The 17,373-nt window shown below is 35.2% G+C and overlaps 1 protein-coding gene across 1 annotated transcript in view; it reads right to left on the reverse strand.

Moving 5' to 3' along the window:
• Window positions 1-254: 254 nt before the first annotated feature.
• Window positions 255-17,373, reverse strand: part of PTGIS (prostaglandin I2 synthase) — a 51,725-nt gene continuing 34,606 nt past the window's right edge. Inside the window, exons 7-10 of the mRNA XM_074288573.1 lie at window positions 9,074-9,242; window positions 6,970-7,151; window positions 3,803-3,954; window positions 255-1,237 (exon numbers count right to left, since the gene is read on the reverse strand). Coding sequence (XP_074144674.1) covers window positions 1,033-1,237; window positions 3,803-3,954; window positions 6,970-7,151; window positions 9,074-9,242 — 708 coding nt within the window. The 3' untranslated portion in view covers window positions 255-1,032. The remainder of the gene's footprint in view (window positions 1,238-3,802; window positions 3,955-6,969; window positions 7,152-9,073; window positions 9,243-17,373) is intronic.

Consider the following 17,373-nt stretch of genomic DNA (forward strand, 5'->3'; position numbering starts at 1 on the left):
GATTATTTGCCATCTAGGGGAAAAGGTGGGGGGAAGGAGGAAAATTTGTGACACAAGGTTTTGTAAAAGTTAGTGTTAAAAATTGTCTATGCATATATTTTGAAAATAAAAAGCTTTTAATAATTTAAAAAAAAAACCTGTTTCCATGAATGAGAGTGTTTATGTTGAATAGTTAGTTAGGGGTTTGTGAGGAAGTATATACACTGGAAGTGAGAATGGAGAGTGAGTATATTACAAATAGTGGCACTTAAATGTCTAATTATTTTTCTTTTATTTTTTAACATTTTTATTTAAAATTTTTTAATTCAAATTCTATCCCTCCTTCTCTCCTTTTTTACTCACCCCCCCCCAAAATGGTAAGCAATCAGATATAGGCTACAGATGTACAATTATGTAAAATATTTCTATATTAGTTATTTTGTACAAGAAGGTTCAAATAAAAGAAAAAATTAAAGAAAGCAAAAAATAGCATGCTTCAGCCTGTATTCAATCAATATCAATTATTTCTCTGGAGGCAGACAGTATTCTTCATCATTATTCCTTTGGGATTGCCTTAGATCATTGTACTGCTGAGAATAGCTAAGTTATTTATAATTCTTCATCAAACAATATAACTATTACTGTGTACAACATTCTCTTGGTTCTGTTCACTTCATTATGCATCAGTTCTTATAAGTTTCTGCAGGTTTTTCTTGATGACTGAACTCCATCTTCTGCCTCTATAGAAGGGAATGCTAGCAGCAGACAGAAAATGAAAGAAGGAAGCTCACAGTCCTTTGTATTGATTTTAAGAAGGCACTCCAGGAAACTGATATGATTCAGCAAAGCTTATGAACCACAAGAGGAATCATTCTGTGCCCTGTCCTGGAAGAGCAAATGAATCTCAAAACATCAGAAATATAACCTTTCTTCCAATAGGAAGGTTGTTGGTGGAAGAAAGGAAGAAGTTGGGCAGAGAAAAGCCAAACCTTTCATCTATGACAAGAGAAGTGAGATGACAGTTCAAATGAATCTGTTTTTATCATTCACTTTTTAGGTTTCTGAAGTTCCACCAGATGCTGGGAAGGAGAGTCCTGTGGAGCTTGCTGTCCCCCTGGACTTAGGTCTATAGCAAATGGTGATATCATGCTCTGGCTGCATCAGTCCAAACCCATACCTGCTGGTGTCAAAGCTGGGGATCTTTTCCTCTGGATTTTTCAATTTCAGGTCAAACTGCATCAACAAAACAATAACAAACCTGTGGAGAGATGGATAATGAATGGTACAATTGCAGCTCCTGGTTTCTGGGAAACAGACACAATTATCCTTATCACCTACTTCACAGTGTTTTTGTGGAGGTGGTACATGCTGTATATAAGTACCCAGTTAAACTAAGGTCTCTAATTAAGTGATCTGCCCCTGAGTCATACAACAAATAAGACCCTGGCCATATTTGAACTCAGGTTTCTTCCCGATTCCAAGCCTAGAGTTCCATCCATGATGCCTTCTAATAGCTTCCTTGACAATGCTGTGTGTAGATCAGATAAAGAAGTTGGGGAAATGGGGACAAGGAAAGGATATGCTAGTTGAATTTCAGTATTTGAAGGCTATGCATGGAAGGATTTCACATTTTTGGTTTTGTTTGCATTGTTCCACTAGTAGGAAGTCAATGGGAAAAATTATAATCACTTGCAAAAACAGATAGATAGATAGATAGATAGATAGATAGATAGATAGATAGATAGATGAAAATAAACTAAGGTCTCTAGTGGCAGGGACTGTTTTTGCTTTTATCTTTGTAACCCCAGTGCATAGCATAATGCCTGGCATGTAGTAGATCTTAATAAAAACCTTGTTGATTAATTTGACTGTTTAAACAGCTGGATAATCCTGGGGTTTGAAGTAAAGAATAGAATTAGAAAGGTTTGAACAATTACTAGCTGTGTGATCACGTAATGTCTCTGAGCTCCAACTTCCTCATATGGAAAATGTGCTTGTGCTAATACTTGTGCTACCTCTCTCATAGGGTTGGAATAAATAAACCTTAAAGTTCTAATACAAATGTACATTTTAATTATTATCATAGAACCAAAGGATTTAGTAGAATATGAGTTGTAAGGGACTGTAGAAGCCATTTTTCCTTTCTCATTCACTAGATTGGTGTTGGAATATATAGAAGGAAGGAGACAAAAGAACAGAAAGGAAGAAGGCAGGAAAACTAACAAAAGAGGGGAAAAGAGGGAAGCCAGTTCATTACACTCTTTCTTCCACCTCCTCTTTTCTGATCCATGTCATTCACAAGGTTTTTACCCAATGACATGTCATTCTATGTGCCCTACCCCTTCTTGGTTTGCTCCCCTGTAAATGAAGTGCTTAAATTAGAAGGCCCCTTTTAGCCTGTATCATTTTGTGGAGACACATAACCCATACAATACACAGACCTAGAGTCAGGAGACTCTCATTCAAATCTCAGATTTGATTCTTCTTGTTGTTCAGTTGTTTTCAATTGTGTCTGATTCTACATGACTCTATTGGGGTTTTCTTGGCAAAGACATTAGAATGGTTTGCCATTTCCTTCTCCAGTTCATTTTACAAATGAGGAAACTGAGGCAAGTCAGGTGAAATGACTTGTCCAGGATCACATAGTAAGGTTGGATTTGAACTCACAAAGATCAGTCCTCCGGATTCCAGGCCAAGTACTCTGTGGAGTACGGCACCTTCTAGCTGCACCAGTTTGTTACGGTATGACTGAGCAGATCCAAATCTCAGTTTTCTCATCTGAGGGATAGCTCTTTAGGAACCTCAAGGTGTTATATGGCAATAAATTAGCCTGAGTTAAAACATTAAAAATGTACAAAAGTAGTTGCTCCAGGAAAGGCTGAACACTCTGTCCAGTGTCTCAGCCAAGAAAGTTTCAGATGAGGGATTACTTCTGCCAAGCCATTGTTAGTGAGGAAAGAGGGTAGAAGCTCCCAAATACCCATCCAACCCTGGACCATCAGGTCAAAGGAAAGAGAACCCAGAGGTCTGAGTTCCAATCTGGCTCTGCACTAATGATTTTAGGCATGTTATGTCCCTTTTCTGGACCTCAGCTTGATTCTTTGTTCAAAAGGGAGGTTATCTGGGCACTGTTGGGGTTTTTTAGATTGGAGAAGTTCTGCCCATTGTAATGAAAGCAGCATTCTTTACAAACATGGTGGAAGAAGAAATCATTTATTTGTTAAGATAAATTTTGACTTTTCTGAGGTGGTAGAAATATATTCTTTACCTGTTTTTCAATAAATATTAAGGGCTTACTAGTATAGGCTTCTCTGCTGAGCGCAGAGGACAAAAAACCAAAAATGAACTGGTTCCTGCCCTCAAGGAGCTTACAGTTTTACTGAATACAACATGTAAGCATGTAACTGAGTAAGAAATATATACGAGGTAATTTCAAGAGAAATAGAATGTTTGTAACCAAGAATTTGATACTATCTTATTTTGGTCAGGGAAAGAAGAAATTAGCTGAAGTATTAAATCCTATGGGTCTCATGTTCCTCTTCTGTAAAGGGTCTGAAGGTAGCTGCCATTTCTGAATCTTATAAATTCACTGAGCCTCTGAATACAATGAAATCAGTCAACTCAGGGGCTTGAAAACTTAGGGGCACAAAGGCTTCAAGTATAGTTTAGGAGTTAAGAGGTATAATATTAAAAAGGTGAAAAATCACTGGTGGATGAGCGATGCTCCCTAGACAAGTCCTGAGAGAAATAGCCAGTGGCCAACAAAGCTGATCGTAGATCAGTGAGACCTGAGGCCCAGAAGAAGATCCTTTATTATTCTTACTGTTTTATGCTGCTGATTGCATGGCTCCTTCCCAGACACATGTTAGTCCCAGCTCCCCAAGGCAGGTTGTAGTTCTTGAGCCTCTTTCCAGCCTTGTAGAAATCTCGCTTCTCACTTCCATCCTGGTTCAGGAATCGGTTGTACTTGAATTCCTGAAATACAGTGAGACCATTTTCTGTTATCTCTGGGAAGGTGGTAAAGGGGGCCAAAAGAATTTAAAATTTTCAGTTCCTAAGATGCCTCAAATCCTTGGGATGTGGTCTCAATTCTGTTCTTTTTATAGGCTGTGAAAACCTGGCTGAGTTTTCATCTCTCTCTCTCCCCCCCCCCTCCCTCCCTCCCTCCCTCCCTCCCTCTCTCTCTCTCTCTCTCTCTCTCTCTCTCTCCCTCCCTCCCTCCCTCCCTCCCTCCCTCCCTCCCTCTCTCTCTCTCTCTCTCTCTCTCTCTCTCTCTCTCTCTCTCTCTCTCTCTCTCTCTCTCTCTCTCTCCCCCCTTTTTTCCTCTCTTGTGTCCTTAGCATAACACCTGGCTTAAAAACCATTTTTTTGACTTGTCTTGAAGTAAGGGTATAGTGGAAGGGGTGCTGGCTTTAAAGAGGAAGTAGATTTAAAACCCTTTTCTAACATTCAGTACTTGTAGGTCATTTAATACTTTTAAAATACATTTAGCACTTAAGTTTAAGTACATTTAAGTACATTTAGTATCTGTACGTACATTTAATATCAGTAAGACCTTATACAATCATTTAACCCCTCTGCTTCTCAATTTCTTCCACTGTACAATGAGGGCTGTGGTCTAGATGACTAGATATATGATCCTATGTATTTGTAGGTATGTATATATGCACACATTTATGGATGTTTATTTTAGGACTAGAACTTACTATCACTGTTGTAGATCATCATACCTGATATAACCTGATACTCCAACATTTATCCTAAAGAGAAGGAAACTGAACCCCAGAGAGGTAAATTGTTTTCTTTGAGGTCACACAGATAATAAACGATAAAGTCGGCACATACTCAAGTCTTCTGGCCCCAAATTCAGTGCCTTAAAAATAATTTATACCAGACTGCCACTCGATACATACATCTGTATGTTGCATGTGCACATATGTATATGTTTGGGAACTCATATGCACATGTAATAATTTTTTTGCATGAGTGAGTATATATGGATATCTGTATTGGGCTCTGGCCATGTCAAATGAATCTCACAAAATGGTATATTATTACTTGGAACTGACTCTTGTAACCTGCTAGAAAGTCAGGCGAGCCGCCTTGAAGGGAAGGGGAAGGGAAGACAATAAGGTTTGTTGCATGCTTACTATGTGCCAGGCACTGTGCCATGCACTTTGCAAGTATTATTTCCCTGGATCTTCATCACTATCTTGTGAGGTAGGTTTTCTGAATATCCCCATTTACAGTTGAAAGTGAACAGAAGTTAGGTGACTTTTTCCAGGATTTTACATAGCTATGTGTTGTTTCCGTTGCATCCAACTCTTCAGGTTTTCTTGGTAAAGATATAGGAGTGGTCTGTCATTTCCTTTTCCAGCTCATTTTGCAGAAGAGGCAAACAGAGTTATTAACCGGCTTGCCCAGAGTCACACAGCAAGTAAGAGTCTGAGACCAGAATTGAACTCATGAAGATGAGTCTCACTTCAGACCCAGTGCACTATGGCGCCACCTAGCTGCCCAAGCTAGTAAAACCACGCAGCCAGATGCCAGACCCAGCACTGACTCACCTGGGCTGCTATTGCTGTTCATCTGCCAGAGGTAGCACCAGGTACACTAGGACTTCCTGAGTGAGCAAACGCACAGCTATTACATCTGGACCCTGGGACTCAGGCTGAGTAGCACATCAGCCTCCAAAAAGGGAGAAGCAGGAAGCAAAGCTGGGAACAAAACCGGGGGAGGGGAGAAAGAAGGGAGGGGAGAACCCTGAGCTCCCAGCAGAGAAAACAGAAGTGCTTTTACTACTTCTTGCCCAGAACACTGCAATAGCCTCCTAATTGTTCCAATCTCTCTCCGCTCTATCTGCAGTAAGTGCTTGTTGGATGGACAGATAGATGAGTGAGTGAATGATTGTATGAACAGGTCAGGGAGGCAAATGGAAATCAGTGTGTCCCAGGAAATTAGACTTTGACTGATAAGTGTTGTCTTCCCAAGTTGTTTTTAGAGATCATTAATTGAAAACAACAACTTCAGCTTGTATGGTACTTTATGGTTAAAAAATGTTTCGTATCTTATTGAGAGCAATCATGATATGGTAGAAAGAATAATAACTATTGGAATCAGATCTGGGTTTAAACTTCCATTTTAATGTTTACTAATTGTGTGATCTTGGATAAGTCACTTCATGTTTGCTGCATCTGTAAAATGGGTCTGCAGTTCTGAAGGAAAAAAAGGCCTTTTAAAGTATTATACTGAATGTAATGGAATACTATTGTGCTATAAAAAAATGATAAGCAGATGAATTTCAGAAAAACCTGGAAAGATTTCCATGAACTGATGCTGAGTGAAGTGAGCAGAATCAGGAGAATATTGTATCTAATAGCAACATTGTGTGATGAACAACTATGGCACACTTAGCTTTTCTCAGCAATACAATAATCTAAGACTTGTGATGGAAAATGCTATCCACACCTAGAGAGAGAACCATGGAGTCTGAATGAAGATTAAAGCACAATATTTTCACCTTTTAAAAACTTTTGTTTTGTTTTTTATTTCTTGTGGTTTTTTTCACTTTGTTGTGATTATTATTTTGCTTTCTTTTATTTCTTATTCTAAGACAATATGTTTAGCATGATTGTACATATATAGCTTATATCAGATTGCTTGCTTTCTTGGGGAGGAGAGAGCAAAGAGAGAGGGAAAAAGATTTTGAATTCAAAAATCTTACAAAAAATGAATGTTGAAAACTAATGTAGTTGGGAAAAAATACTGTTAAAAATAAAAAAAATAAAGTATTATACAAAGATGAATGAATGACCGTGTCAAGTAATGCAGATGGTCTCCATTTTACATTTTACATTAATTTTACAAATGAATAGACTGAGGCTGAGAGGAATTGAAGTGACTTAACAAGGTCACACAGATGGAAAATAATGGAATCAAGGTTCAAAACCAGATTTTTTTAATTCAAGCATTGGGATCTCAGTGTGTTACCTCTGGGTCCTCGTAGATTTCTGGGTCCCTCTGAGGGCTAAGGAAGGGGAAGAGAAGGAGACGGTCACCCTGCCGCAGACTGTACTCTCGTCCATCTGCCAGGGGCAGCACCAGATCCACCAGTACCTCTCGGGTGATGAAGGGAGCAGCTGTCAGTCTCAGGCTCTCACTTAATACACTATCTGCAAGGAGCAGGATAAGAAAGATGAGACAGCAGCAGCCTGGGTGGCGGAGGAAGGCCACATTAGGGTTTAGGCTGAATGTTGTTCAGTTATTAAAGTCATTTTTTACTTTATCACCCACCTCATTTGTGGTTTTCTTGATAAAGATATTGGGGTGGCTTGCCTTTCCCTTTTCCAGATCATTTTCCAGATGAGGAAATTGAGGTAAACAGGGTTAACTGACTTGCTCAGAAATGACTGTAGACAGATTTGAACTCAAAAATATTCCTGATTCAAAGCACAGTGTGCTATCCACTGTACCACCTAGCTGTCCCTTAGGTTGAGCAGGAAATATCTAAATAGCTTTAGATTCAAGAGTCTCAAATTATTTCTCCCAGTGACCAGCTGTAAAAGTACCAGTGCTTCCTGGGTACAGTGTTTTCTGAATCAGATATTAAGATTCCTAGGTTCAAATCCTAAATCTGATGTTTATTAGCTGTGTGACTCTAAGTTAACCATATCACTTTTCCTGAACTTTAGATCCTTCACTTGCAAAATAGAGATACCAATACTTGCCCTATCTCCTGTAAACCTTGAAGAAAAAGAGAAAGCTAAGCTAGTTTTTTTTAATTCAATTTTTTTCTCAATTACATGTAAACAAAAACTTTTAACATTCATTTTAAAAAATTGAGTCCAAATTTTATCCCTCTTTCCCTCTCCTTAACTGTTGATAGAGAGGTGCTGTAGCCTGGTGGATAAAGGGCAAGAAGCCTGGCAATTCACTTAATGTCACACTATTCCAGGCTACTCTCTACACTATCAGTAGCAGACAAGGCTCTATCCTGATCTGGGAGAAGGAGCAATCTTATCTGGGAATTGCCTATATTAGTAAAATGTCAGGTCCATTCTATATCAACTGTGATAATATTTTAATAGAACTTATCACAGCTCCAGGTACATAGCAATAAATGCTTATTCTACCACCACCCTCATCCCTATCCCTAATTAGACAGAAACTTTAATACAATGGGGAAGAGCAATGAACTAAGCTGCCCCAGTTGTAGGGAAATGCTCCTTAAGAATGTCCAACTTCCTTTACTTTGATTCTATGCTCACCAAGTGACCTTATCATCTATAATTTGGCTTCCTGAGTGAACCTGCAAAAGAAGAGGTGTCAATGACCAATATCAATCACACTTTTTATTGCCTTGTTGTAGCAATAAAATAAATATCATGATAATAACAGCTTCCATTTCTATAACATATTAGAGTCTACAAAACACTACTTTCACATCAATCCCTCATACAATGACTGGAATATATTAGGTGCTTAATAAATGCTTACTAACTGACCATTTACTATTATATAACAAATAACATATATAATGACTACAGTGATATAAATGGAAAGAATAGCAAAATAAACCTGTGAGATAAGTAGAGCAAATATTTCTATACCCATCTCACAGATGCAGAAACTTAGACTCAGGGGAGCAAAATTTTGCTCCAAAGAAATGCTAAAGATGTAGAACTTGAACCTAAATTATTTGATTGCTCAAAGGAAGAAACAAGCCTCATAAAACACACATTCATAAATCAGACTCAGAATATAGGTAACTTAAGTTCAGAGGGGAACAAACAGATCACAGAGTAAAAGTACAGGATACTTGGCAGATGGTGAGCCAAGCCCATGGAAAAATCTAAAATTTTGCTTCTACCTATTTCCCTAGTGAGGAAAAAGGGAAAGAAGTGGGATAGGGCTTTAAGAATTGATGCTCTTTCTGGGATCCATCTTCTCCATGATACTCAAGTAGACAAAAATAAACTTCACCTGCTTTGCTAGGTATTAGGACTTGCTCTCCCCTAAAGCTATTATTTCTCAAGCCTACACACTGGGATTGGGAACCCCAACAAGGAGTTAAAAAAAATTAAGGATCACTCACCAAAAATAGGCATGCTATCCAGGACTTCTTGAGGAATACTGGCCATCTCAGTCAGCAATTGCCCTTCCTTCTGGAGGGTGCTTTCTATTTCCCCAATGACAGCAGCAAGAGCAGTAGGGGTCTTCAGGAGGAACAACAGGAGCCAGAAGGCAGCAGGACCAGCATTGCCCTAGAAAAGATAATTGACCCCCACCCCACCCGGCAAAGAAAATCTGATTATATACCACTCTCAATAATAATCATAACCATTTTGATGTCTTGATATCTATATTGATATGTATTAATAGTCCATTGAGGTCAAGAGCATTATTATTATTATTCTCATTTTACAAATGAGAAAACTGAGTCAAATCAAGATGCATCTATGTTACTCCAAGAACAAACCCTTCTTAAAGTATTTCTAGTTGTGTCAAGCACTGCAATAGCCACTGGGAAGATATAAAGTTTGGGAAAAGCATAGATTCTACTCTTTGGGGCAGGGCAAATTATTTTCTATATCTGAGTTTTCTCAGCAGCAAACTAGGGGTTAGTAAGATTCCCCCCAAAGAGTAAAAAATTTTTTTCAAAAATTTGTAAAAAGGATGCATCTAATATTTAAATTTAATTGAAACCTAAAGGAGGGAGATTATGGGAAGATAGTAAATTAAGGCAGAAAATGACCTGGTTCTCCCAAACTCCTCTCCAAATGACCTAAAACAATGCCTCAAGTTGAATTTTAGAGTGGCAGAAAAAATAAAAAATAAGGGTAAAGCAGTTGTCCAAGCTAAGACAACTTAGAAGGATATTAGGAAACCTACAGACCTGCAGAGGTGATGGTTTGGGGTTAAGTGCAGATACCAGAGCGTTGGCAAACAATAAGCCTTGGAGGCAGCTGAAGCTTTAAGAACTTTCAGCCTCTTGGTCAGTAGTTCATCAGGGAAGACTCATCATCTCTACTAGCATTGAATGTGAGGCTCAGGGGCATTGACCAGACACAATGCCAGGGTGTGAATACTGCAAAGAGAAGTGAGCACAGACTAGGGAGTGAGGTTGCAGAGGGGTGGAATGCAGGGGACAATTGTGATCACTTGCAGGAGACTGTGGGTCTTGATTTGGATTCCAGAGTAGAGAAATGAACTGACACTTCCTGGACACAAGAAAACTATGGTTTATCTCCAGAACAGCAGTAGTTGAAAGCTTTTGCCATAGCAGTCGTGGGGTGTGAAAATAAAGGCTAGTCATGGCTCAGAGGTACAGAGGAGTCAGTGAGGTCACTCATAAACTGAGGCATAATTGAGAAGAATAGTGACCACACCTGGCCTTGTATCACATTGGAAGAATCAAAAAGCCAAAGACTCACATCTCTCACCACAAATAAAGCTGTGAAGACAACAGTTAAAAAACCAAAACCAAACCAAAAACAAAAAACCAAGCATGAGATAATTTTCCCTTACAGCCCAGAAGCAGACCTAACCATAACATAAAGTTAATAATCAAAAAATAGACTATTACAATATGAATAAATAAAAAAGAAACTAATCATGATAATTACTATGGTGAGAGAGAGATCAGGATTCAAACTCAGAAGAAAACAATGAAGTCATAACAGCTACTTACAAAGTTTCAAAGAAAATTTTAAAATTTTAAATTTAAAAAAAGCCCCAAAAGAGGCTTCAAATGAACTTTGGAAATCAAATAAGAGAGATAAGATAGGGAAAAGGTGGGAGAAAAACAAGACTAATGCAAGAAAATTATGAAAAAAGTCAACCAATTAGAAAAAAGAGGTCCAAAAACTCACTGAAAATAGGTCCTTAAAAATTAGAATTGAGCAAGGGGAAGCTTACACCAAGAAATAACAAAACAAAATCAGAAGAAAGGAAAATAGAAGAGAACATGAAATATATTACTGGAAAAACAGCTAACCTAAAGAACAGTTGAGGAGAAATAAGAAACTCTACACTTTATATTACAAAAAATTATCAAAGAAAATTGCCTTGATGATTTAGAATAAGAGGGTAAATGGAAGTGAAAAAAAAATCCATTGATCATCATCTGAAAGAGGTTGCAACATGAAAAATCACAGGGACATTATAGTTGTTTCAAAGCTCCCAGGTCAAGAAGAAAATATTACAAGTAGCTGAAAAGCAACAATTTAACTATTGTGAAGCTACTGTCAGGATAACATATATATATATATATATATATATATATATATATATATATATATATATAGCTCCTATATTAAGAGACTAAAGTGTATGCAATATGAAATATTCTAAAGAGCAAAGGAGCCTTTGTTTGCTAATTTACAGCTAATCCAGAATAAGTAACCCAGCAAAGCTGAGTGTAATCCTGAAGGAAAAAAATAGATATTTAATGAACTAAAGGACTTTCAGACACTCTTGAGGAAAAGACCAGAACTGAATAAAAAAATTTGACTTTCAAATACAAGAATCATGAGAAACATAAGAAAGTAAACATGAAAAATTAAATCCTTTAATAAGTCTAAACTATTTCTGTCTTGTAAGAGAAAATAATACCTATAATTCTTAAGAATATTTATCACTATTGTGGTTGTTTAATAGAAAGTATATACACAGATAAAGGCCTTGGGTTTGAGTTGATTAGGATAAGATAATCCTAAAAAAATAAAATTAGGTAGAGAAGCAAAATAAATTATCTTATGCAAAGAAGCACAAATAGAAGAGTTTTTTATAGCAAAAAGGAGGACATTGGGGGAGGGAAGAATATGGGGATTTTATTCTCATCAGAATTGAGTTGAAGAAAGACTAAGATATCTATCTAGTTGGGTATGAAAGTATTAATTTACAGAGAAATAAAAGGATAAGGGAGTGACAGGAAGATGTAAAGATAAGGAAGATAGTGCTCAGAAGTAAATAAGAGTTGTGAGAAGCAATAGGAGAAAGACAGAGAGAAAGCTAGAATAAGAATGAACAATGGGGGGAGGGAATAAGATGGAGAGAAATGTACAACTGGTAATAATAACTTTGAATGTGAACAGAATGAATTCACCCATAAAATGGAAACACAGCAAAATATATCAAAAACCAGAACCTGACAATATGTTGTTTACAAGAAACACACTTAAAAATAAGAGATACACACACAGTAAAAATAAAGGAGAAAACTTAACTCAAACACATTTAAAACTGAAATAGATTAATTAAAAGAGAGCAGGGAAACTACATTATTTTAAAAGTTATCCAAGATAATGAAGTAAATATTAATACTAATCATATATGCACCAAATGCTATAGCATCTAAATTTGTTAAGGAACAGGTATATGAATAACAGATGGAAATAGATAACAAAACCATAATTATAGGAGACAACTTTCCCCTCTCAAAAGTAGATGAACCTAACCAAAAAATAAGTAGGTAAGGAGTCAAGGAGCTAAATATTATAACCATCTTGAGAGAACTAAATAGGAATAGATCAATGATACATGGCACCTTTGTAAAATTTTACTATATGTTGGGGAATATAAACCTTATAATTAATTGCAAAAAAGCAGAAAAACTAAATTCATCCTTTTCTGATCATACTGCAGTAAAAATTATATTTGCCAAAAGTTGACAGAAATACAGAATAAAAATTAATTGAAACTATATAATTATTTTAGTTTAAAATGTCATAAAGAAGTTTTAAATTTTATTTTATTTTAAATTTATTGAATAAAACAAGCTGTTCCATAACATAGTAAAATTAAAAGGATGATTGCATATGAAACTGCAAATCTATTATGAAACTTAATCTTAAAGAACGAGTGAGTCAAATAACAAGTTATAGAAACAATAAATAATTTTATGAAAGAAAATGATAATAATGGGAAACTTACCAAAACTTATGGGATGCAGCACAAACAGTAATCTGAGCAACATTTATAATTTTAAATACTACTTAAATATTTACATCAAATCAATGAATTGGGTATACAATTTTTAAAACTTAAAAAAAGGGCAAATTTAAAATCTCCATTTTAATAGCCAATTATAATTCCTGAAAATTAAAAGTGAGATAAATAAAATTGAACATAAGGAAAATAAATATAACTAGAAGTTGGTATTATGGGAGAAAATAATAAAATAGATAAACTATAAGTTAATATAATTTTTTAAAAGAGAAGAAAACCAAATAACTAGCATCAAAAATTAAAATGGTGTATATACCACCAATGGAGGTGAAATTAAAGCAGTTATGCCAATAAAATTAATAATGTAAGTGAAATGGAAGAATGCTTACAAAAATATAAACTGCCTCAATTAATAGAAATAAAAATAGAATATCTAAACAAATGCATTTCACAAAAAGAAATTGAATAGGCTATAAATGAGCTTCCTAAGCAAAAGCATCAGAAGCAGATGGATTTGCTTGCTTTCAAGATCAATTAATTCCAATATTAAATAAATTATTTGGAATAATAATCAAAGAAGGAATCCTACAAAACTCTTCTTGTGAAACAAGTATGGTGTTGATACACAAACCAGAAAAAGCAAAGACAGAGAAAATTATGAACCAATTTTACTAATGAACATTAAAGCAAAAATTCAAATAAAATATTAGCTAAATAAAATACAGCAATGTATCATAAAGATGATACATTGTGTCCAAGTAGAATTTATACCAGGAATGCAAGAGTGGTTCAATATAAGGAAAACTATTAACAGAATTGATTATATCAATAACAAAATCAACAAAAAAAATTATGTGATTATATCAATAGATGCAGAAAAAGCTATTGACAAAATGGAACACTCATTACTTCTAAAAACACTTGAAAGCAAAGGTAGAAATGGATTTTTCCTTAAAATAATAAGGCCTACCTAAAACTCTCAGAAAGCATTATCTGTATGGGGATAAGCTAGAAAGCTTTCCAATAAGATCAGAATTGAATCAAAGATGTCCATTATCATCACCATTATTCAATATTGAACTAGAAATGCTAGCAATAGCAATAAGAAAAGAAAAAGAATTGGAAGGAATCAAAATAGGTAATGAGGAAATAAAACATAAAAAATAAATCACTTTTTGCAGACATTATGATGGCATACTCCTAATAAACTCCTAATTAAAAAAATTTCTAAGTAGCAAAGTACAGTCTATAAAATAAACCTACATAAATTGGATATTTCATTTAAAATAACAATAAACTATATAAAATACATCAGCATATGCCTGCTGAGAAATCCTGGGATAACATGAACATAATTATAAAACACCTTTTTTGTTGAAATAAAATTAGGTTTAAATAACTGGAGAAATATTAATTGTTTATGGGTTGGCTGAGCCAATATATTAAAAATGACCATTCTATTTAAGCTAAAGTACTTATTTAGTGTCACCCCAATTAAACTACCAAAAAGTGTTTACTGAACTAGAAAAAATAATAAAATTAATTTGGGAGAACAAATGGTCAAGAATATAAAAGGAATTAATGAAAAATTGTAAAGAAAGGAGGTTTAATAGTTACATTACATGAACAGATGCCCATCAATTGGAGAATGGTTGCGTAAATTATGGTATACGAATGTTATGGAATATTATTATTCTGTAAGAAATGACCAACAGGATGAATACAGAGAGGCTTGGAGAGACTTACATCAACTGATGCTGAGTGAAATGAGCAGAACCAGGAGATCATTATATACTTCAACAACAATACTCTATGAAGATGTATTCTGATGGAAGTGGATATCTTCAACATAGAGAAGAGCTAATCCAATTCCAATTGATCAATGATGGACAGAATCAACTACACCCAGAAAAGGAACACTGGGAAATGAGTGTAAACTGTGAGCATTTTTTGTTTTTCTCCCCAGATTATTTTTACTTTCTGAATACAATTCTTCCTTTGCAACAACAACAACAACAACAACAAAATTCGGTTCTGCATATATATATATATATATATATATATATATATATATATATATGTGTATATATATATATATATATATATATATATATATATATATATATATATATATATATTGTACCTAGGATGTACTATAAGATATTTAATATATATGGGAATGCCTGCCATCTAGGGGAGGAGGTGGAGGGAAAGAGAGGAAAAATTCAGAACAGAAGAGAGTACAAGGGATAATGTTGTAAAAAATTACCTATGCATATGTACTGTCAAAAAATGTTATAATTATAAAATTAAGTTTTAAAAGAGTAATAAAATAAAATAACTACAAAAAATTAGTTACATTATAAGATAGTAATTATCAGAACTATCTGCTACTGGCTATGAAATAGGATGGTCAATAAATGAAATAGAGGAGGTATACACAAATAATAAATACAAAGATATAAGCTTTTGGGATAAAAACTCATTATTTGGTAAGAATTGTTGGGAAAACTGGAAAGCAGTCTGGAAGAAACTAGGTATAGACCACTATCTTACACCACTTACCAAGACAGTATCACAAAGGATACATGATCTAGATCTAAGGGAAGGTATCATAATTAAATTAGAGAAGCAGGGAACATATTACTTATCAGATTTATAGATTGGAATAATTCATGAATAAAGAACAGGTATAGAATATTATGGGATGTAAAGTGGATAATTTTGATTACATCAATTTAAAAAAGGTTTTGAGCAAATAAAACCAAGGTAGCCAAGTTTAAAAGGAAATTAGAAAGTTCAGGATGGAGGGAGAAGAGTTTTATCATCAGTTTCCCAGAAAAAGGCCTCATATCTCAAATACATAGTCAAATTTATGAGAATATGAGCTGTTCCCCTATTGATGATAAATGGTCAAAGGATATGAATAGGAAGTTTTTGGAAGAAAAAATCAAAGGTATACATAGTCATAAGGAAAAAAGTTCTCTTCTTAAAAAGTCATTACTGATTAGAGAAATGCAAGTTAAAATAATTCTGAGATACCATCTCACACGCATCAGATTGGCTAAAATGAGAGAGGAAAAATGACAAATCCTGGAGGGACTGTGGAAAAATTAGAACACTAATACACTATTTTTTAATTAATAATTTTATTTACCAGATAGATGGATGGGTAATTTTACAACATTGACAATTGCCAAACTCCTTGTTCCAATTTTTTCCCTCCCCCCCTCCAGATGGCAGGTTGACTAATACATGTCAAATATGCTAGAGTATAAATTAAATACAATATATGTATACATGACCAAACAGTTGTTTTGCTGTACAAAAAGAATCGGACTTTGAAATAGTGTACAATTAGCCTATTAAGGAAATCCAAAATGCAGGCGGACAAAATTAGATGCTGGAAATTCTCTGTAGTGGTTCATAATCATCTCCCAGAGTTCTTTTGCTGGGTGTAGCTGGTTCAGTTCATTACTGCTCTATTGGAACTAATTTGGTTTATCTCATTGTTGAAAATGGCCTCATCCATCAGAATTGATCATCATATAATATAGTTGTTGAAGTATACAATGATCTCCTGGTCCTGCTCATCTCACTCAGCATCAGTTCCTGTAAGTCTCTCCAGGCCTTTCTGAAATCCTCCTGCTGGTCATTTCTTACAGAACAATAATATTCCATAATATTCATATACCACAGTTTATTTAGCCATTCTCCAGTTGATGTATATCCACTCAGTTTCCAGTTTCTAGCCACTACAAAGAGGGCTTCCACAAACATTTTTGCACATACAGGTCCCTTTCCCTTCTTTAAGATCTCTTTGGGATACAAACCCAGTAGCAACACTGCTGGGTCAAAAGGTATACAGAGTTTTATAACTTTTTGAGCGTAGTTCCAAATTGCTCTGCAGAATGGCTGGATGTATTCACAGTTCCACCAACAATGTATCAACACTAATACACTATTGGTGAAATTGGAAAATGCTTTACAACCATTTTGGAGAGTAATTTGTAATTTCGCCCAAAAAGTTATAAAACTCTGTATACTCTTTGCCCTAGCCATACCACTCTTACATCTGTTCCCAAAATGACCAGGGAAAAAGGAAAAGAGTTTGTATGTTCTAAAATATTTATAATAGCACTTTTTGTAGTGGCAAAGAATTGGAAATGGAGGAGATGCCCATCAATTGGAGAATGGCTCCAGAAGTTGTGGTATATGATTGTGGTAGACTGTTTTTGTATTGTAAGAAGTGACAGGTTCCATGAGCTTTGGACTTCATGTCCCATCTTAGACACATACTATGCAACATAAACTCATTGTCTCAGTGTTCTAGTTAACTCTCTGAGACTAAGTGGCAGTGCTTTCTTTTTTTTTAATTTTCAAAAGATATGCATGGATAATTTTTCAATATTAATCTTATGTTCCAATTTTCCTCCCCTCTCCCAG

The sequence above is a fragment of the Sminthopsis crassicaudata genome, chromosome 2, assembly GCF_048593235.1.
Source record: "Sminthopsis crassicaudata isolate SCR6 chromosome 2, ASM4859323v1, whole genome shotgun sequence".
NCBI classification, from domain to species: Eukaryota; Metazoa; Chordata; class Mammalia; order Dasyuromorphia; family Dasyuridae; genus Sminthopsis; species Sminthopsis crassicaudata.